Source organism: Melanotaenia boesemani, chromosome 16 (genome assembly GCF_017639745.1).
Source record: "Melanotaenia boesemani isolate fMelBoe1 chromosome 16, fMelBoe1.pri, whole genome shotgun sequence".
In the NCBI taxonomy this organism is placed as follows: Eukaryota; Metazoa; Chordata; class Actinopteri; order Atheriniformes; family Melanotaeniidae; genus Melanotaenia; species Melanotaenia boesemani.
The window spans coordinates 15,626,726-15,648,324 of record NC_055697.1 but is presented as its reverse complement, the minus strand read 5'-3'; the positions used below and the strand labels follow the sequence as shown (position 1 = coordinate 15,648,324).

At 38.2% G+C, this 21,599-nt stretch overlaps 2 protein-coding genes across 5 annotated transcripts in view; both read left to right on the top strand.

Moving 5' to 3' along the window:
• The first annotated feature begins 65 nt into the window (after window positions 1-65).
• On the top strand, window positions 66-8,251 carry npy4r (neuropeptide Y receptor Y4). The gene is made up of 2 exons (XM_042009468.1): window positions 66-186; window positions 6,719-8,251. The coding sequence occupies exon 2, from the start codon at window positions 6,789-6,791 to the stop codon at window positions 8,118-8,120; it is 1,332 nt and encodes a 443-aa protein (XP_041865402.1). The 5' UTR covers window positions 66-186; window positions 6,719-6,788; the 3' UTR covers window positions 8,121-8,251.
• Window positions 8,252-9,467: 1,216 nt separating this feature from the next.
• Window positions 9,468-21,599, top strand: part of mcph1 (microcephalin 1) — a 37,426-nt gene continuing 25,294 nt past the window's right edge. For 2 of the 4 annotated variants that reach the window (XM_042009466.1, XM_042009463.1), the window contains exons 1-10: window positions 9,468-9,550; window positions 12,377-12,437; window positions 12,531-12,622; window positions 12,718-12,836; window positions 12,925-13,009; window positions 16,760-16,871; window positions 16,946-17,077; window positions 17,185-17,265; window positions 17,848-18,981; window positions 19,950-20,065. In XM_042009466.1, coding sequence (XP_041865400.1) covers window positions 12,404-12,437; window positions 12,531-12,622; window positions 12,718-12,836; window positions 12,925-13,009; window positions 16,760-16,871; window positions 16,946-17,077; window positions 17,185-17,265; window positions 17,848-18,981; window positions 19,950-20,065 — 1,905 coding nt within the window. In that variant the 5' untranslated portion in view covers window positions 9,468-9,550; window positions 12,377-12,403. Of the gene's footprint in view, window positions 9,551-10,308; window positions 10,333-12,376; window positions 12,438-12,530; window positions 12,623-12,717; window positions 12,837-12,924; window positions 13,010-16,759; window positions 16,872-16,945; window positions 17,078-17,184; window positions 17,266-17,847; window positions 18,982-19,949; window positions 20,066-21,599 lie in introns of those variants that run through there. The other 2 variants (XM_042009464.1, XM_042009465.1) reach the window with 2 other exon arrangements.

The following is a 21,599-nucleotide window of genomic DNA, read 5'->3' as shown; positions in this document are numbered from 1 at the left end:
GGTACCTAAAGGGCTCAAACAACCCAATTATAGCTCTGCTCCCACATTGCTGTATCTGACAGAATCGCACTGGTTATTATGATGTTCAGCTCCTTTTCCAAGTCTCATCCATGTGGATTCATACCTATTCAAAGATTTGATTCGTATCATCTTGGCATCTAAGAAACTCATCCATCCAGCCCCCACGTGAGTCTTTTTTTTTTTTTTTTTTTTTTTTACACACAGTAATGATCCATTCAATAAGCTAATGATAATTTTAAATTAAAGTCAGCCAGTTATTAACCCAGTTATGAAATTGATATATCTTATACAGATGTGCAGGACCACTGTATGGCTCTTCATTTGAAAATGTTCATGCAAACAATAGCACTGGGCATAGGTATTTCTGATGTGTGTCAAATTTTGGTAGGAAACAGTAAAAAAGCAAACTGGAGGGGGGTATTTTCCTTATTTGCATGAGTGTTTCATACACAGTGGACATGTAAAAATAACAAATTTCATGATAGTATTCCCGGTGATAATATTTTGAGAGGGATCACCTAAAATTGCTGGCACCCCCAGCTGAGAACAATGAGGCTTGGGTCATTATTTCAGGTTGAGCACATAATACAGAGCCAGCTACTGTCATGCTGATCATCCACAAGCAGGAAGAAAAGAGGGAAAAGAGAGAAAATCATTTCTCAATACGATGTGCATGAATTTGGTTTTTCTTATTCATTTTATTTTTGTGCATGATGAAATCTGGCAAGAATTAATAAAGGTGTCAGGCTGTAACAAAAATGTAAAAAAAAAAAGGTAAAAGAGGTAGCACATACTTTTTGGGTAGATAGGAAATAGCAATTTTACACAGGAAAATTACTGGATTGGGCTTTTTTTTTTAGCTGTTTCTCAGTCAAACACACATGGCAACGCTATCTATTGTTTTCATTTTCTATTCTTTTAATTTGTAGCCTAAATCATGACAGCAAAGTTGTCTGCACTTCTGCGGTCATTTATTCAGGATTATGTTTATCTTTTGATATTTAAATTCTATTCTAATAATGTAGTTTTGGCACATGGAAAAATCGGATTTTTAATGGCTTACAATCAAGAAATATTAATATGGCAAGATGTACCTGGAGGGCATCTTTGGCTGATGAGTAGTATGTTACATTGTCATCTGGGCAATGTTTTCTAAGAAATTAATACGGGGGAGGGAAGCACACTGTAGGGTAGACCAAAATGCAACTCCTGTTTACTGCACAATGAGAGAGAAAACCAGATTGTAGTCCAGGGAAAATGAGATTCAGCAATTGATTCATTACTGTAACAGCTATTTTCTCAGAGATGGAGGACATATTGCTGTTGGAGGGGGAAAAAAGAATACAATGGAAGAAATGGAGACGGGTCACTGTGTTCCTTACCCAGCAGAGATTTAGCTCAAAAGTGTGCAATCACAATGACACAACTACTTGTTGGATGTGCATTCTAAAGTGTGACATCACTGTAATAGGACAGGCTCAAATGTGTCCATAGACTTTTTTTTGTCCCTTTTCTCCTGCCAGTGTCTCTGGTTCACCTGGCTATTACATCGGGTTTGGGTGGCATTACACTTGTCTGTCTTCCTTTGAACAAAGTGTGATCAATGCTGTGCCACCCTGCCTGCAGCTCACTCAACACACTGACAGAATATGTTAGTAATGATGCAGTGTGAAGTGACTGATAGCAAAGTGTGTGTGCTGTTAATGGAAAGTGACAGTCTCATTTTGTTTACGATGCTGGCCTTCACGGCACAGGGCAGAGGTTTCAGGGGAGACAGCTACAATCCATTTTTAGGATTCCGACAATGTCATGCCCTTTCACTTTGATGTACAACGCAATTTATTGTGCACAAGAAAAATCGAAGCTTCAGCTCCCGTGTATGCATAGTAATTTTATTGTCACTAAGCAATTATCTTCATCTTGGAGCATGCAAGTAGGATTTGTGGGTAAGGAACTGACAAGTCTCTCATCCTAAGATGGGTGGGGGAATGGGGGGGTTAGAATAGACACTTTTTACTGCAGTCGCTACTCCATAGGGCTACAAGAAATAATTAATCACCCTCAATATCTGTTGGAATTAATTGGCTCTCTTGGTTTAAAATGTGAATGTGTCATCTTTCCTTTAATCATGTTTAATTCTGGTGACAGTATCTTCAAAGATGATGTTATGCTCACAGTGATTATGCTAATGGCCTGTTCAAAATTGTTGCTAATGTCACTTTAAAGTATTGCACAGCTTACTAATTGGACCAATTATTCACTGATATAAATGAGTGTTGGAAAATGTATTCACATACATTAAAGTCATGCAAAAATACACTATTAAAATCCTGCAGTAAAAAACATACACAAATACACATATCAAGTATAACACCAAATTGTCAAATAATGAAACTAAAGGCAAACTAATGTATGCATGTGTGTGTGTGTGTGTGTGTGTGTGTGTGTGTGTGTGTGTGTGTGTGTGTGTGTGTGTGTGTGTGTGTGTGTGTGTGTGTGTGTGCGTGTGTGTGTGTGTGTGTGTATAGACGTGGACAAAATTGTTGGTACCCTTTAGTTAATGAAAGAAAAACTCACAATGGCCACAGAAATAACTTGTATCTGACAAAACTGAGACGAAAATGGAACTTTTTACCAAGGCACATCAGCTCTGTGTTTACAGATGGAAAAATGAAGCATATCAAGAAAAGAACACTGTCCCTGCTGTGAAACATGGAAGAGGCTCTGTTATGTTCTGGGGCTGCTTTGCTGCATCTGGCACAGGGTGTCTTGAATCTGTGCAGGGTACAATGAAATCTCAAGACTATCAAGGGATTCTAGAGGGAAATGTGCTGGCCAGTGTCAGAAAGCTTGGTCTCAGTCGGAGGTCATGGGTCTTGCAACAGGACAATGACCCAAAACACAGCTAAAAACACCCAAGAATGGCTAAGAGGAAAACACTGGACTATTCTAAAGTGACCTTCTATGAGCCCTGACCTAAATCCAATTGAGCATCTTCGGAAGGAGCTGAAACATGCCGTCTGGAAAAGGCACCCTTCAAACCTGAGACAACTGGAGCAGTTTGCTTATGAGGAGTGGGCCAAAATACCTGCTGAGAGGTGCAGAAGTCTCATTGACAGTTACAGGAATGGTTTGATTGGAGTGATTGCATCAAAAGGTTGTGCAACAAAATATTAAGTTAAGGGTACCATCATTTTTGTCCAGGCCTGTTTCATGAGTTTATTAGTTTTTTTTTTAAACAATTCTATTGAAGCATGGTTGAAAAGCAATGTCTGACCTTCACTGGTTAAATTTCATAGTATCTTTATTTATTATTACTTTTGCCAGATTCAAGTTACGATTGTGAGTTTTTCTTTCATTAACTAAAGGGTACCAACAATTTTATCAATGTCTGTATATACTCTACCACTCAAAGGTTTGGGAACACTTGCAAATGTTTTTGTTTTCCAAAGAAAAATACATTTCCTTGCAGTTCCTAAACAATTATATCAATCTAATTAATCATTTTGTCCATTTGATAAACAACTGAAATTAATCAGATCAGTTTTTAAGAGATGATTTACATTTTTTGCATAGAGGTTTGTTATGATCAACTGCCGGTCCTCCACAATCTCCTGGTATGGCTGCTAATTCAAGTTAATCAGTTTACATGACTAATTGGTCATAAGAAAAGCCTTTTGCAATTGTGTTACACAGTTGAAAACCGTGCATAGTATTCTTTAGGTTAGTTTATTATCAGAAGCATCAGCAGTTGTTTGTTTGTTTACAGGCTCAAAATGGCCAGAAACAAAAAAACTTTATTTAGACACCTGCCAGTCTATGAAGGTGCTTAGAAAGGAAGACTATTCAATGCGAGAAATTGCAAGAAAAAGTAAAATCTCTTAAAATGCTGTTAATTACTCCCTTTAGAGAGCAGTACAAACTGGTTCTAACAAGGACAGAAAGAGGAGTGGAAGGCCTTGATGCACAACAGTGTAAGAAGACTAATATCTGAGAGTATGCCATTTAATACAAAGATGCCTTACAGGTCCTCAACTGTTCTAAACAGTACCTGTCAAACACCAATGTCAAAATCAGCAATAAAGGGGCAACTTCAGGATGCTGGACATCATGGCAGAACTGCAAAGAAAAAGCCATATCTTAGATTGGCCAATAAAAAGAAAAGACTAAGATGAGCACAGACATTGGACACTGGAAGACTTGAAAAAGGTGTTGTGGACAGATGTTTGGATCATATAGAAGAACATGTCTGAGCTGCAGAACAAATAAAAAGGTGCAAGAACAGTGCTTAATACACTGTTCTCACACTTTTTCATTTGTGCAAGAAGTAAAGAGATGGAGGTCTTGCCTTACCAGGCTTTCAAAAGTATTACTGTTTATTACAAAGTATTACAACTCTCTACAAAATGTCACTTTGGCTTGATGAATCAGTTTGATCTTGTAGATGGCTGGATTTAGAACAGGAGGACTGTTCACCCTTTGCATTAGGGGCAGCTTTACGGTTTTCCCTACATACTAAGAAAAACTGGTACAGCTATAATCCCATTATTCACTCTACAATTCAAATATGAAAATGAATATTAAACAATTAAAATGCAAAAATTTTCCTTAATGACACCCATAGCTGCTAATCCATCTTTTACTTCTTCAGTATTGGATGGAGCCATAATGCGTTGGAGAGAAATGGGACTGGAACGAGTAGGTGACCTTTAAAATATTCAGGGAGCATTTGCGTCATTCCATCAGCTTTATGAGAAATTTTCACTAAGGAAATATTACTTTTTTTAGATACTCATTTAATTGATTTTGAGCCCCCGGTACCAGATAAATTAGATTCCTGTCTGAAGTAGGCTCTGGGCAGAATCCATGCACTGTCATTTTTGAATGATGGAGTGATAGAAAATGATAACATTTCAACAACCAAAATGAAAAATGAATGGGAACAGGAACTGGGGATGCCTATTACAGAGGAAATCTGAAAGGAAAGTTGAGAAAATGTTAATGCCTGTTCAATTGATTCCAGACATGGTTCAATTCAGTCCAATGTGCTACATGTGCTACATTAATTCTATGACTAGACTGCATAAAGTGTTTCCTTAAACCTCATCTGCATGTGATAAGTGTGGATAAAACTATGCCAGTTTACTTCATTCTTATGTTTTATGTCCAAAATTATTGTTTAATATTTGTAGGGTTTGTATGTTAATGTTTTTGAGCATATCTGCTGTGTTGTTGTTTTTTGTTTAAGTTCTTGAAATTTACTTTGATGTCAATTCTAATTTATTTTGGTTAAAATAAAATAATCTGAAGCAGCATATGAAAAGCCAGTTTTAATTGTACTGTACTTTGCAATAAAAATATTTCAACCACCATCAGACAAACACAGTGGAGGCAGCGTGATGGTCTGAGAGTGCTTTGGAGGTGGTAAAACAGGAGAATGGAAGAGAGTGGACGGGACCTTGAAAAGGGAAAGCTACCACAAGATTTTGCAGCACAGTCCCATACCCTGTGGACAATGCTTGACTAGGGCCAGTTTCATCCTACAACAGGGCAGTGACCCTAAACACACCTCCAAGATGTGTCAGCAATATTTAAAGAATAAGCAGTGATTCAGAATTCTGACTACTATGGATTGGCCAGCACACTCTCTGGATCTGAACCCCATTGAGCTTTTGTGGGAGCAGCTTGACCGCATGGTACGGAGGAAGACTCCATCAACCCACTCCACGTTGTGGGAGATGCTCCAGGAGGCATGTGGTGAAATCTCATCAGTTTACCTTGAAAATTTTGCAGCTAAAATGCGTGAGGTCTGCTGCAAATGGTACTTTTTTTTAATGAAGGCAAATTTTGAAGAACACATTCTATGGAAATCAAATTAATTTCCAAATGATCCCAAACTGGATTTGAATGGCAGTTTATATGCCCTTATATTTTCAATGTACTAAAAAGTACAAATTCATGGGTCATGAAAATTATGTTCTGATGCTCAGGTTGCATCAACTTAAAAAGTAAATTGTGCATATTTTTTAATCAGTTCTGACCTGGGCCAAAACCTTGTTATATTTTGTTTAATTTTTCATGTATAACAATAACTCTACTCCCTTATTTACAACAACCCAGCTACACTGCAGTTTAATCAATTTACCATTTTACATGAATAACTAGTGCATTAGTCTCTGAGTACTTGCAAAATATAATTGAAATACCCCTCAGTTTTAATATAAATCAATAAATCAATCATTTTTTCCCCCTTTTTTTTAGATGAAATGGAAAACTGTAGCTGCTCTGATGAACTTTGGTAGATTCTCTACAGATTTGCAGTGAAAAGGAATGTCTTGACCATTGGATGACAACTGAACTGATATGTTTCACTAAAAATCACACATGTCAACTCAACTTTTATAATGGTACTTGGAAAAAATGATAATCCTAATTTTTTACATACAGCTTTTACAGACCATGAATTTTACATTAATTAGTCATTTTAGAGGCACTTTAATGGGTCTGTTTCTTGCACCTAACCTCACAAATAATTCTTTTCAGTGCCTTTTAGGTTGGGGGATTTCCTCGACTCATTGCTTCTCTCACAAGAGTATCACTTCTACATGAACAAATCCATTGACCTATAAGCACCACTGCTCTTGGTAAAGAAAGGCTTTTTATGTTTCCCTGTGTACTTTCTCTTTCTTTGATTTAGATGCGGTTTTTCAGAGGACTGCGATGGATGGTTAAATCTAGGGAGTTTCTAAAACCAAGGTCCTGGTGAGATGTCCTTGAGCAGCAACATAAGTCAGCCTTCTTCATCATCTCTGCTTTTCAACAGCTCCACCCCTCCGTATTCCCTGCAATGGGAGAAAGAAAGTTCCAGTTATGAGTCTGTGCAGGAGTGGCCAGAAAACAAAACCCAGCTCATCTCAGACCTCTCTGTACTTGAGCATGATGAGCAGTGCCATATGTCTCCCATCCTCACAGCATGTCTTGTAGTGTGGTATAGCCTCACAATGGTGTTGGGACTGGTGGGGAACATTGGCCTAATTTGCATAATCACCCATCGCAGAGAAAAAGTCAATGTCACTAGCATTTTCATTTGCAACCTGTCATTTTCTGACATTCTGGTGTGTGTGTTCTGCCTCCCATTCACTGTCATATACACGCTTATGGACCATTGGGTGTTTGGGTCACTGTTATGCCGATTGGTGCCATTTATTCAATGCATGTCTGTGACTGTGTCAGTACTGTCTCTTGTGTTTATTGCCCTCGAAAGACATCAGCTCATCATTAACCCCTCTGGTTGGAAACCAAGCATTCCTCAAGCCTACATTGCAGTTATTCTGATTTGGATCCTGGCTAGCTTCACCTCCACACCTTTTTTAGCTTTTCAGCTGCTCACAAATGAGCCCTATACCAATGTAGTCCTGCCATTTGATCTCAGAGTTTCTCCCCATGCATATGTCAATGCATCTCTGCCTCAACCTGTCTCACATACATACAGAAACTCATCTGTGCCTCTAAACTTATACCGCTCCCTGTTTTCCTACGTCCCCACCTCTCCACACATGGAGGCCTGTGTGGAACACTGGCCATCCCAAGAACACAGGGTCGCTTACACCACATGGCTTCTTCTGTTTCAGTACTGTGGCCCACTTCTGTTGGTCCTTCTATGTTACGTCAGAGTTTTTGTGCGTCTTCGCCACCGGAAAGAAATGCTGGACCGTGCCAGGATCCCAGAGAGCCAGCGGATAACCCATAGTCGCCGAATCAATATCATGCTGGTCGCTCTCATAACGGCCTTTGCTCTTTGCTGGCTTCCGCTCACCATCTTTAACGTGGTGGCAGACTGGAACCAGGAGGCTCTGCCTGTCTGCCATCACAACCTTCTGTTCTCCCTCTGCCATCTGCTGGCCATGTCGTCTACCTGCATCAATCCTATCATCTATGGTTTCCTCAACTCCAACTTTCGGCAAGAGGTGCGAGAGGTTCTCCTGCACTGCCGCTGTTTTCCATTAGAAGAGGAGTGTGAGCATTTCCCAATGTCCACAGTGCACATGGAAGTGTCCCGCACCTCTGTGCCTCTCCCCTGCAGGAGCAATTCTGTCTGATTTTTAAATTACTGTTTGTTGTATGCCTCTGTATAGGCTGTATAGTCACATGATATGTACAGTTGTTGGACTTTGGTTGTTTGAACTAATGACAGTACAACAGTTTTGTCAGTGGTTTACAGTGAAGTGTGCGTTAAGGTGTTGGATTTTCTAATTTTGCACCACATATATTTAAAAAAAATGTATTGATGGGAAAAGTATTTTGAAAGTCGGCATGTTAAAATGAATCTGATGCTGCATGTAAATTTTATATTTAACAAGTTAATATTAGCTGTTGTTTTTTACTTATCATGGAACTGTGGAATACAGCATGCTGACATAACTGACATTTTTTTAGTAAACTGCTGCTGTAAAATTCCTATATTTCATTACTTCTTTTGTTTCTATGACAACTGTGTTGAGTAAATTCTATGTGAAAAGTTTGCAGTAGAGAAAAAGTCAAGTCTTGTAATTAATGTGACCGGTGAAGATAAAAAGTAATGGTACAGCATTGTTTAATTTGCTTGAAAGACTTTTTATTTATTAAGTGTGTTGAGATGTGTCTGTAAAAAGATATTAAAATATGTAAGGCATTTTTTGAAGGTTGAGTTGTGGGTCACGGAGATGCATTAAGTTCTCATGTAATTTCCATCTAAGTGTGTAAATTTGTATATATGTGGGCTGTGTATTACTTATCCAGATGCTTGCCTTTGATCACGTGGCATTATAGTCATGCATATGTGACTAGTTTAATGATAGTAGGAGTGATTGGACTGCAGGCTTTCTATTTTACTAGTAAACTACTACTACCTCAGTGCTTTGCACCACTCACTTCTCTTTGTTTATGTGTCTTGACTATGGCTATGCCCAGATACTGAATTCATACTTTATGATACTGTTTCTATGCTCAAACTGTAGGAACAGTGTGTAAAAATTTTTTTCAATCCACTTCTAGTCTTCATGACCAAATGTTAAACATACCTTTCTGCTGCATTTTTACATATAACACATTTCTAATTAAATTTTTTTTAAACACATTTTTATTAACAGAACAGTGGCTCATAAAATCCACTGTATATGAGTCCATAAAATAAAAATACAATATATATTTATTCTTAATTGTTTACTTTAATAAATTAGACAAAGCAGAGAGGATAGAAAGCAAGCAAGCAAGAAAGAAGGAAAGAAAAGCTGCGCAACACTTTAACAGTTATCAAAGATCATGTATATGTCAATAAAATGCCATTGTATGTCATCGGAATCTATACATTTTGTAAGCTGAGGGCCCTTGATAACCAAGGTCCTCTACAAATTTTTTGACGGAAGTGACGTATTTATCTATGGCCCAATACTTACCCACTTTCCCAGGATACATTGCAACACAAACTGCACCCGCCAACAGTAAGTTAGCTTATTGACAACTTAGCCCTTAAAACCCGGTGCCGCGTAAAGTAAGTACATGGCAATTACTAAAAACTATGGGTAAATGCCTGTTTTCGTTGTTGTCTATGTACTTCTAACGAAAAGAAAAAGTGAATATACATATTTAAGTATGCTATGGAAGCATAAGCCACCTACGCATTGTGTTGAATCACCCAGCTACTAGCTGGATAAATTAGCAGCAAAATATCGGTTAATTTAGCTAAATTGTAACATTATTATAAGTCTGTTTAGCTTAAAAGTTAATTTTAATATGTGTTGGGTGTGAACAGATGAGAATGTGCCTTGTGTATGCTACTTTAAGTGGTACCCAAACAGTAGCCTATTGAATAGTTAAATAATTCACGGTAATGAAAATGAATGGACATTGGATTTATTTAATAAATCACGAATAAATCATGTCAGTAGCACTTTACAGTGTAAAGACAAGCAGACAAAACTGTAAAGCAGCAATATATTTTATACTTTTTCTGATTACAGCAAACCTGTTCGTCTTCGCTTGTAATTAATCCGTTAATAATTTCGTTTAACTTTTTGTTGCGATGATAGCAAAGTTCTATTCTTTAAGCACTACGTTTCATCCTATTACCTTGGGCAGAATGTCAGGTGTATGTGCCCGTTACGTTGACTTGATACTGAGAGGAACAGATGAAGACCAGACACACCTAAAGAAGCTGAGCAAAATGGCTTTAACAGGCAGTGGACACTCGTAGCCGTGCATTCAATGTCAGATTATTCCTTTTTTCCTATAGAACGCAAAAGTATTGCGCGGTAACGCTAATATATTGCGAGGGTAGATAAAATTATTCAAGTAACGCAAATAATAATAATATTAAAATAATAATAAATCTGTGTCCCTATGGGGCTCTTTACCTATATAGTGTTCAAATCTGAAGAGACCACAGATCAGATGTATAAGTTAAGAAACTGTTAGATCATCTAACCCTGTAAGCTTCAGAATTAAGATCATCTGATGTGCCCTTTTAACTTAAAATATTTTCCCATTCTTGCTTAATGTAGAATTGCTCAACAAGTCAGCAAATTTTAGTGTTGTTTTTTTCTCCTGTCATAATGCTGCAGTTACTTTGAACAAGTTTGAATTATTTTCATTATACAGATTTTTTTTTTTTATATTATGGGTTGCTGAAAGGAACAAGTCTTTCCCTGGAAATGATGCAGCCTTGTTGGCAAGAAACAATATATGTTAGTCAATTATTAATTTTGCCTTTGATGTGCTTGCTTTTATGTATTTATGTATTGCTGGTACTGAATTGAAATAAGCATTTTTTCTTGGACGGCGAACTGTTCTGTCATAGAAAGCATCTTTCTCACTTTGAAATAACTGGAGAAGTACAAACAAGTACCCAAACTTACACAAATTAGTTTTCACAATTTACAAACCATGTATGAGACAAGCACAATGATATTGAGTCAGTTTATCTTTGCAAATATTTATGTCTGGAAGAATTTTGGCCACTGACACCACCTGTCCACTCACCACTGTGCATTTAAAATAATTTCTTTGCTCATTTTACCACTAGATATCACTAATTCTTACACACTGCACCTTTAAATTATTTACAGATATTTGCTCTTATTTTGAACATTTCAAATCATCAAAACAAGGAAGTAAATAAAGTTTTTTTTTTTTTTTTCCCCAGTTCTGGCTTTTTCTGTTAACAATAGTCCCAAGATCACCATCATTCCCTCGTTCTGTCCTCTTCCATGCTGTGTGTTGTGTTTTTTGATTGTTACTATGTTTCTTCTTTTTTGTTTTTTGCCGATTGTTGCTATGGTTCTTCTTCTACGTTTTCAACGTTTGTCCGGCTCGGAGGACTAGATTGTAGATCAGTTGCGGGACAGCATCTTTATCTGTGTGTTGTTCTGTGATTAAATTTTCATAGCACACCACACACATTACAATCAAAACAGATTTTTTTATCTTCATGTGTGAGGTCTCGACCAGATAAAAAATCTCATAAGATTAAAAAAAAAATTGTTATGTGTGTACCAGGTCTAAGCTTACCGAGACTTCATCAGAAATTGAATTGGCCACAACTTGCTTTCTATTAAGATGCACGTGCATCACCGTCGTACTGCCATGGAAGGCAAGTTCTACCTTGCAGATTCTCCATTGTGCATGTTTCTCTTGAATTTTTATAAAATGCTCCCAAACCCTTGAGCTCCTTTGCCGGCTCGCTATGATACTATTGTTTGGGCATAACTTTTCTGGTGATGTCACGGCTGACCCCAATTGCTACTACTGTGCATGTGCATCAAGGACAAAAAGGCAGACGAGGCAGCAAAAGGTACAGCAGGAGTTTTGAGAGAAAAACAAAGTTCCAAAAAGAAACAATGACGTTGATTTTTTAAATTAGTCTAATAGTAAATTAGTTTAATAGTCGACATAATCATGACTAACCGACTAATCTTGGCAGCCCTGTTCTATTCTAACAAGCTTTTCTAAATATACTTGTAAAAATAGGGAAGGCCAGGCAGTTTATTTGTATAGGACATGTCATGTACAAAATAGAACAACTATGTACAAAATAGTACAACTAAGGCTACCACTTTGCTAGTGTCACGAGTGTTAATGATTTGGTTGGCATAAACAGAGAAATGGCATTAGTAGACCCTTTGAAATATTCTATTTCAGAATCACAGCTTTCTTTTTTTCTTCTTCTTCCCCTTTGGATCTTCTGTTTGATGTAGGCAACATGCCAGACTAGGATGTGATTCCATATCTTTAGAAGGTCACATGAATTTTACTTGATTTGTGCTCTCCAGCTCATAAAATGCCAATTAATTACTTAATGTATTTTTTTTTTTTTAATCAGTTTATCTTGAACCTAAAAAAGCCAGTTATGGCCACAAGCAACAACTCTTCCGTTCTTAAAGGTATGTTGGATGCCATCTTTGTTTCATTGCTTTAAATCCAAGATTAATTTAACCAATTCTGGTTTAATGCCATGACTTATTTTCAATTTGCAGATGTCGTTGCCTTTGTTGATGTGTGGTCATCGGATAAACGAGCAAACTATTCACAAACTTTCATTCAGCAGCTGCAGGAAATGGGTGCTCAGGTCTGACAAAGCTATTTTCACAATATATTTTTTATTTTTTTGCAGACTATACATGTGTTAACCTTTTAAAACTCAAATAACTTTTCTTTTAAAAGGTATCAAAAAGATTTAATAAACAAGTTACACATGTAGTATTCAGTAATGGTCATCCAACCACATGGAGGAATGCAAAGAAAAGTGACGTGCGACTTGTCTCTGTTCTGTGGGTTAGAAGGTAAGAATAGCTCTACAGTTCTTTTTCTTTTTATACAGTTTGGTTTTTGCATTGTTGTGAAGGTTTATAAAATGCTGTTGTCAACCAGGTGTTATGAAGATGGTGTACGTGTGGATGAAGATTTATTTCCAGCCTTAAATGATGAAAGCAATCCTGTTATGAAGAACAGGAAAGTGAGTAGAATCAGATTACCACGCATTGTTTGTACATAATTAAAATCATATGACTGTTGTGTGATAATATAGACCAGTGTTAGTCCTTACAAATTAATTCTTGGGGTTTTCTGCAGAATCAGTCTGTGAAATATGCTCATTTTTAAACAAATGCTGTTTGTGCTTAATTTTACATAAGAGTGTACATTATATCCCCATGATAATCTTTTAGTTTTTAGGGGTGCCATATTAACATTATACATAATGTGTCTACTTAGAGACATCCTCGTCTTCTCCTGATGGTCCATTGGTATGACTCCAAAAACTCTGGCTTTGGACAGTTAGAGTCTATTGTGTGGAGCCAAAATATTCAGGACCACTATGTTCCTCCAGCAAATGTATCTCCATTTCAGGCTCGGTTGGATGGGAAGTCTTCCACCTTAAAGGAGCTCCCACTAAAGGCAGTTTTCAAAATTCTGCAATTTGCATTTCAGTTTGTTCAGTCGGCCACACGTAGAGTAAATTTCCTCTATTTTCATTATCATCCTGCATTCAAAAACAAGATCTGAAAGTCAACATGTTGAATTAAATTTTAACTGAAATTTGAACTGTTTGGCTGTTCATTTCAACAAAAGCAATTTCTCGTGGTGGGGGAGGGCTGTGTGACACAATGGATATATTTTTAAATCCATTCATTTTAACAAGTGACGGTTTTTGCCTATATTTTTCAAATGGGGTAATAATGCCATGATCTTAAAGTTGAATCACTTGACTTTACAATGTTTTTACTTTTTGAACTGGATTCATTAGGATTTTGCCAGTCCTGCTACTGTTCCTTTTCCTGAAACTTAAGATCTGTTACATGACAATGACAAATGTAGTGAGATCAAATTTTAATTTAGTTAAAAATTTACCCTGTTTAAAGTACTCAAATGCAATTTGTATGAGGTCATTTTAAATTGTTGTATTAAGTTAAACAGTTTAAAATATGACTTATGACAGTGTGCACACTGACTTGTCTGAGTACCAGCAAAAACTTGTAACTTTCACATCCAGCCTAAAGGCGGCCAAGATAGCCTTTTATCAGAACAAGATCCGCAATGCTCCCAACACACGACAACTGTTCATGGCGTTTAACTCTCTTCTATCTCCACCACCTGCTCAGCCTCCCACTGTGCTGACTGCAGAAATGTTTGCTTCCTACTTCACTGAAAAGGTTGCTACCATCAGTAACCAATTCACTGAGCCTGACCAACTCAGCCTTACCAAACCAGCTACTGGTACCTCACTATGCTCCTTCCGCTCTCTAAATGAGGACGAAGTCTCTAAACTTCTAGTCAGCTCAAAACCCACAACCTGTCCTCTTGATCCTGTTCCCTCTGACATCCTGCAGAGCATTTTACCTACAGTCAAATCTGCAGTAACTCATATTATCAACTCCTCTCTTAAGTCCGGTGTCTTTCCTTCTGCCTTCAAGCAAGCTCGGGTTACCCCACTGCTGAAGAAACCCACACTCAACCCAGCCCAGGTTGAAAACTACCGGCCGGTCTCACTGCTTCCATTCATGTCTAAATTACTAGAGCGTGCCGTCTTCAGTCAGGTCTCACGGTTCCTCCAAGACAACAACCTGTTAGATCCATATCAATCTGGATATAGGCAAGGTCACTCTACTGAAACTGCTCTCCTGTCAGTTACTGATTCCCTACGGCTTGCCAGATCCACTGGTCAATCCTCAGTCCTTATACTGCTGGACCTGTCGGCTGCCTTTGACACTGTCAACCATCATATACTGTTCTCCAAACTCTTAGAGCTTGGCATCTCAGGATCTGTCCTCTCGTGGTTTACATCCTACCTCACAGGGAGATCATTCAAAGTATCTTGGCGAGGGGGCGTGTCCAGATCACATGGGCTGACAACAGGGGTGCCTCAGGGCTCGGTGCTCGGCCCTCTTCTCTTTTCCCTATACACCTCCTCACTCGGTGCAGTCATTAGCTCTCATGGTTTCTCCTACCACTGCTATGCAGATGACACTCAGCTTTTCCTTTCTTTCCCACCTGATGACACAACCGTCTCAATGCGAATATCAGCATGCCTTGCTGATATCTCTGCATGGATGAAGGATCGCCACCTTCAGCTAAATCTGTCCAAGACTGAGCTTATTGTCTTCCCAGCCAGTCCTTCTTTACCGCCACAGATAAGTGTGCAGCTTGACTCAATCACACTAGTGCCTACATCTTCTACCAGGAATCTTGGTGTCATGGTAGACAACCAGCTGACCTTTAAGGACCATGTTGCCTCGGTTTCCCGGTCTTGCCGATTTGCTCTCTACAACATCAGGAGGATCAGACCCTACCTGACTGAACACACGACCCAGCTCCTGGTCCAGGCTCTGGTCATTTCACGCATTGACTACTGCAACTCCTTACTGACTGGCCTGCCTGCATGCTCAGTTAAACCTCTGCAGATGATCCAGAACGCAGCAGCACGTCTGGTCTTCAACCAGCCCAAAAGAGCTCATGTCACTCCGCTGCTAATTGCTCTTCACTGGCTTCCAGTTGCAGCACGCATCAAATTCAAAGCTCTGCTTCTGGCTTACAAAACAATAACCCAAACGGCTCCGGTCTACCTTCACTCCTTAATCCAGAGCTACACTCCCTCTCGAAACTTACGCTCTACCAGTGAAAGACGCCTAGTGCTCCCACCACAACGTGGCGCAAAATCAGTAGCTAGACTCTTCTCCTCTGTTGTTCCCCGGTGGTGGAACGATCTACCAAACTCCATCCGATCCGCAGAGTCCGTATCCACTTTTAAGACCAAGCTAAAGACTCAGTTGTTTAAGGAGCATTTCCACATTTAGCTTAACTAAATGAGTCAGAAAGATTTGTCCAGCTTTTTGGCTCAACCAAGTACTGAAGAAGCTGTGTGCACTTATGCCCAAGATGATATTGTGTGATGAAATCATGCACTTATGCCCAAGTTGATATTATGTGATGAAATCATGCACTTATGACCTACTTGATATTGTGTGATGAAATCGTGATCCTGTATTTAAATAAAATGACTAAAAAAAAAAAAAAAAAAAAAAAAAAAATTATATGCACTGCACTAGCACTACATGACAGCACCTGGGTCCAACTGGACTCAAAAGCGGTCTGACTATCACTTAATTATGACGTCCCATCTTGTTTGAATTCATGCTTGTGTTGTTCTTCCTCTCAAATGTAAGTCGCTTTGGATAAAAGCGTCTGCTAAATGACTGTAGAATAGAATAGAATAAATATAATAGTCCCTATCAAATAGTAGTTCAAATGCCAGTAAATATGTTTGATTGGTGTCAGGTTTATGATGGGGGGTCCGTGGAAAGTTTTCTCCCTTGTAAGGTGTCCCTGGCCTTTAAATGTTTGAAAACTCTTGGTTTAGGCTATAGTCTGCCTGACTCTAGCTCCAGTTTTATTGAGGTGAAAGTTAGTTTTGACTACAAACTGTTTTCAGGCACACACTGTCCATGCACTTGGTCCTAGTAGACTTCTACAGACTCCTGTGTTGTGTTCAATCTTTTCCCTGCTGTAGCATAATAATTAAGACCTTTTATTAAGAATTTTCACAGCAAGCACACGTTTACCTCTTTTTTTTATTATTATTTTATATTATTATGGAGTTGCACGAGTGGTTTGTACACTGTTTAGCTTTGCTAAGCTATGTAAGAACTTAACTACACTTTTTACCTGTGTTCCTGTTCCTGACATCCATTTTTGTGTTTGATCTATGTAGCATCGTTGTATGTTGCCTAAAGATTCTCCAGAGAAGACAACTAAAAATGATTGGCGTATGAAGAAAAAATTGGAGAAGTTGATGAAAGACTTGCCTTCAAAAGAGCCTCTGGGTAAGATGTTTTAACAGCATTGCATAGATGTAATTAGATGTAATTATCCATTTAACACTTACTCCTATTCTCAGTTTCAGATGTGTCACCCATTATTATTGATGAGAAGAGTGGAATAATCTATAGCCCTGGTTTGAAAAGGTCTGAATACATGGCGCAGCGTTTGAAAGACATGAAAGACAAACGGGAAAGCCTTTCACCGACAGGTATGAGCAGCTGCAACTGTACAGTATATGTTGAATTGACAAAAACTTAAAACATTTCTGTACCTTTGGAATGACGGAAGATTGATTCAAATGTCACTGCCTTTCAGCTACACAGATGGCTGAATCCTGCTCACCAACTGAGCTGAAGCCTTCTCTTGGGAGCACACCAACTGTCTTCAAATTTAAGTGTAAGAAAACTGGGTGTTATAGGTATTGATCGTAGGAAAATTGTAGCTTACTTTATCATTCCCAAATCAGATTAGCTTCTTCGTGTCTATCTAACCAAGTGGTCTGTAATCCAGTACAATAATTTTTTTCTTTTCTTGAGGTTTGTACCACAATCAGCTTTCTCTAAAAAAAAAAAATCTTTATATAGAATTGAAAAATGGATATCACTGTGCATTGCAAATAGAAATTCTTGTAATATTTTCCCTTTAAGATACACTAGTAGCAATTATCTTGGTTTGGCAGGGACTTTGTCATAGTAATAATCAAACATTAACATCACAGCTCACAGAAAACAGCTTTTTTTTCACCTTTATTTCCCCTACAGTCTCAGTGGGTGTTTAGTGTGCAGTCTAGATGTGTGAGCAGTGAGCTGCTACCTTTGGGCTTACAGTGAGGGTGTCAGGGCGCGCTAATTTCTTATAAACATGCTGTGAAACAACACAGTACATAAACAATTACTGACAAATGCTTCTCTGATTTGAAGATGCTGCTAAGCTTTAAATTTTGGATTGTGATTTTATTTTTTCCTTTCTAACATACAGTAGATGGCCAGTCAGATGTTGAAGATTCCAGTGCTGATGTTGCTGAATTTGGTTGCTCACCTGATAAAGAAGACTTAAGATCGCACCTTGATGTTGGACAACCTGGCCATCTTGAACAAGACTCTGTGAAGCCCTGGCTCTCACCTTGCCGTGATGTACCAAAACGGATTTCAGCTGTTCGAGAATGTTTAGACTTTATGGCCAAAGAGGATGAAGAAGGGAATAAACAAGCAAAGTTAAAAATAACTTCAGTCAGAAAACAGCTGACAAAGAAACCCAAATCTGGAGACTTTTTACAGAGTCCTGTCCAGCACAGATCTGATAAAACCAAGAATTTTCATCAAGAAAAACGGCAGTCACAAACAAAATCATCTGGACTGTTGCCTGATAAATCCGAAAAGGCAAAACAAACAGTAATAGCTTCGAAATCCTTCACTGACACCAAAAGCTGTGTTCATCCTAATGCTGTGAATTCTTTAAGTTGCTTGTCATCATTAGCCATGTCAGTTGATGCTGCTGCTAAAATGTCAGAGGAAATGTCGCTGTCAAAGGACATTAAACAGAAAACACCTAAAAGGCCCAGAATGTCACTTCCCGCCTTGATGCAATCTTTTACGTTGTCCAGTGGATCTAAAAGTGCTGCCTCCAATTCTATTGATGGGGACAATGATGCATTTGAGGACTATTTCACTACAACTAGCCACAAAAAGTGTATTTTGCCCAATCTGTCTGTTGATAGCGACATTCAGATACCTTTTGAGTTGGACTCTGTCCCAAAGAAGAGAAAACAAAGACAAAGTGAAAGCTTTGGAGCTAGTGGGAAGAAAAAACGGAAAGTAGAGGAAAGTCATTGTAGCAGCAATGTCCATCAGCATTCTCATGAAAGCAGTGAAACTCAGGGTTTTCAACAGCAGGATGCTAAAACATCTCTCACTGCTTTGGAGATTCCCACAGACAATGTAACTCCAGTGAATGAAAGCACTTTGGCACTTACAAGTACTAGAAAAACCACAAGTGACGCAGGAAAACAACCACTTTCTGCATCAGGGCAACCATCACTGGGAACAGAGGATTTCACAACACTGGAGCTGCAGAAAAACTCTGATTTCACTGTCCTTCCCCAGACTTTGCAAAGTGAGTAATGGGGTTGCCACTATTCATAACAATGAACCCACCACTCAATTCCTGTGGTTCTCATCATTAAGAATTGAAAATAATTGTATTTGAGCTATAACAATTATGTAAATTTGTCATATGTATGTAAGAAAGTTTTAAAATGTTGAGAATATTCTTTCAGGGAATCTGTGGTTAGTAAGAATCATTTAGTAATGATTATGGCAAGAACACAGGTTCAAGTCCCCTGACTGGCAGCAGAAATGAACCACTGTAGGCCGCTGACCACGTCTCTTAACCAGGCCCACTGCTCTCTAGAAAATCTAGAGATGGGTGAAATGCAGAGATTAATTTCTCAATCGGAATGATTAAAGTAAAAGTTATAATTATTATTGTTCTAAATCACATCAGATGGCTTGAAGTTAAATTTTTATTATTTGGTGTTGCATCAAAAAAAGAATAAAGGAGTACCATAAACAAACTAGGTCTTTTAATATGAATATGCACCTCATACATTTTAGAGACACATACTCATTTGCATTCGTAGAGAAAGAATGGGGGGGGGGGACCTTAAAGCCTAAGGTACTTTTTTCCGGTACAGCACAACAACACACATTTAGTACCCTGTGTACTAATCGAGGGATCATAATAAAGTCACTTTTTTTACTGTCTTTAAACAACCCTGGTTTAAGCTAAATTTCAACTAAAGGGTTTTAAATCGAATAACGTGAGACCTTAAAGTATTTGTTAGTGTATACTTTTTTTCCTTATAAATATAAATGGTCTGCTACAGAGTTACTTGTAGAGGGATGTTGGTTTGTGTTGTAAGTTGTTGCTGTTTTAATTTTAGAGTTTCAGTGTACAGCTAGGTGTGAGTACAACAGCAGAAATGAGCATGCACGGCAGACTTCACCAGCTGTACAACAACTTGTGTAAGGCTCCCCCCACCCCCCTGTATTTCAAATTACTTCTCTTGTTTTCAAATGTAGGTGGAGAAAAAGAATGTACAGTTGCAGCTGGTTGCACAGAGATCCTTTCTGAAACTGAACAAAATCACAATAAGAAAGCCAGCGTAACCATTCAGACAATGGTTAACAAAACAAAGGTAAGAAGACTTCTTTTTTTTAAACACTAAGGCTATAGTAATGTTAGTTCAAATTGGAAAAAGGGTTGTAAAAACAGTACATGTATAAAACATCCGTGTAAAGTGTACCAATTCATAATGAAATAATGAGAAATTACTCGCCTGTTCACATATCAGAGATTGAGCTGCTGACCCTCTTGATTGGCCGATGACTGTTCTACCTTCAGAGCCAAAGCTGTTCCAGGTTGCGCTTTTTGTTTTGGAGGATTCTTCATCTTTCTTCACATACATACATACATACATGGAGAGGAATGCGCTGTAAACAAATGTATATTTCTGTGATATAGAAGTAAACTGAACATCAGCTGTGTTTGTGTAAATTCTATTAGTATTTCCTCCTCCAGGTCATATGCTTCCATGGCTGTAGCCGTTTGATGCATTTAGGTAGGAGTTTCTGTCTGATCCTGAGGGTTTCCTTTGTTTTGGCTGTGGTGGTAACGTAACTTCCTTGCTTGTGAAATGCACCTGCGGCTTTGTTTTCGTTACGCTGGTAACCTCAACAAGCTGTAGCCGAAAAAAAATAAACATTATGTCATGTCCCTTTCAGAGCTTTTAGCAGTTAGTAGTGTCTTAGTAGCCTGATCAGAGATGTAGTTGGCTGTCTGGGTCTGTAAAATCATAATTTTCCTGTAGCTAATTTGGACAGTTGTGGTAAACACAGATACCTTTTAAGAAGGAGACCTGGAAACTAGCACATCAGATTATAGGCGCAATACCCTCTTTGTAAAAAACAAAACATTCATTTAGCATAATGACCTATTGAACATAGACAAATAAAACCTCTGCATCATCTCTGAAAATCATGGATCAGAGCAGGAATTATCTTCATTGAAGATTCTTGGAAATATCTTCAGTTAAGAGATCATTTCTACACAACAAAAACTTTTCTTAACACCTCAAACTATTATACAAGAGATTTGTTGGCATACTCAAGTACTTCAAGGTACATCATCTAGATTTTATAGACTAAGAATGGCTCATCCACCGAAACTCAGAGGCCTCCAGAAAGCCATAGAAAGACTTACATGAGAAAATAGAAAAGGCGATATGGAAAGGCCTAGTATAAAATATCAAGAGCGGTACAGATGTGATTGATTATCTATAGAATTATTTATAATCTTATACATAGGAGCTATTGGACCTACAATGTGGTATAAATGGAAAACAACTGAAAGGTTTTGGGCAGGCATAGTTGCATGTTTAAACAAAATATTTGGAGTAAAGTCCAGTGCTGTATATTATTAGATAAAGATGTAGCTGATTGTTTAGCAGATTTATTAGTGCAGGCTTGCCCTCTTTTTTAGGCTTTAGGATCATACTTAAACGTTGGAAAACTAATGACAACAGGTAGCAATGTCCTTTTTGGAAAGCAGTGGCTTTCTTGTTGCTGCCATGCCATATACATTGTTGTTCAGTATTCTCATAAGTCTCAAAATTAATCTTAGACAATATGAAAAAGGACCTTTTTTTTTTTTTCTCTCTTAGAAGTTCATCA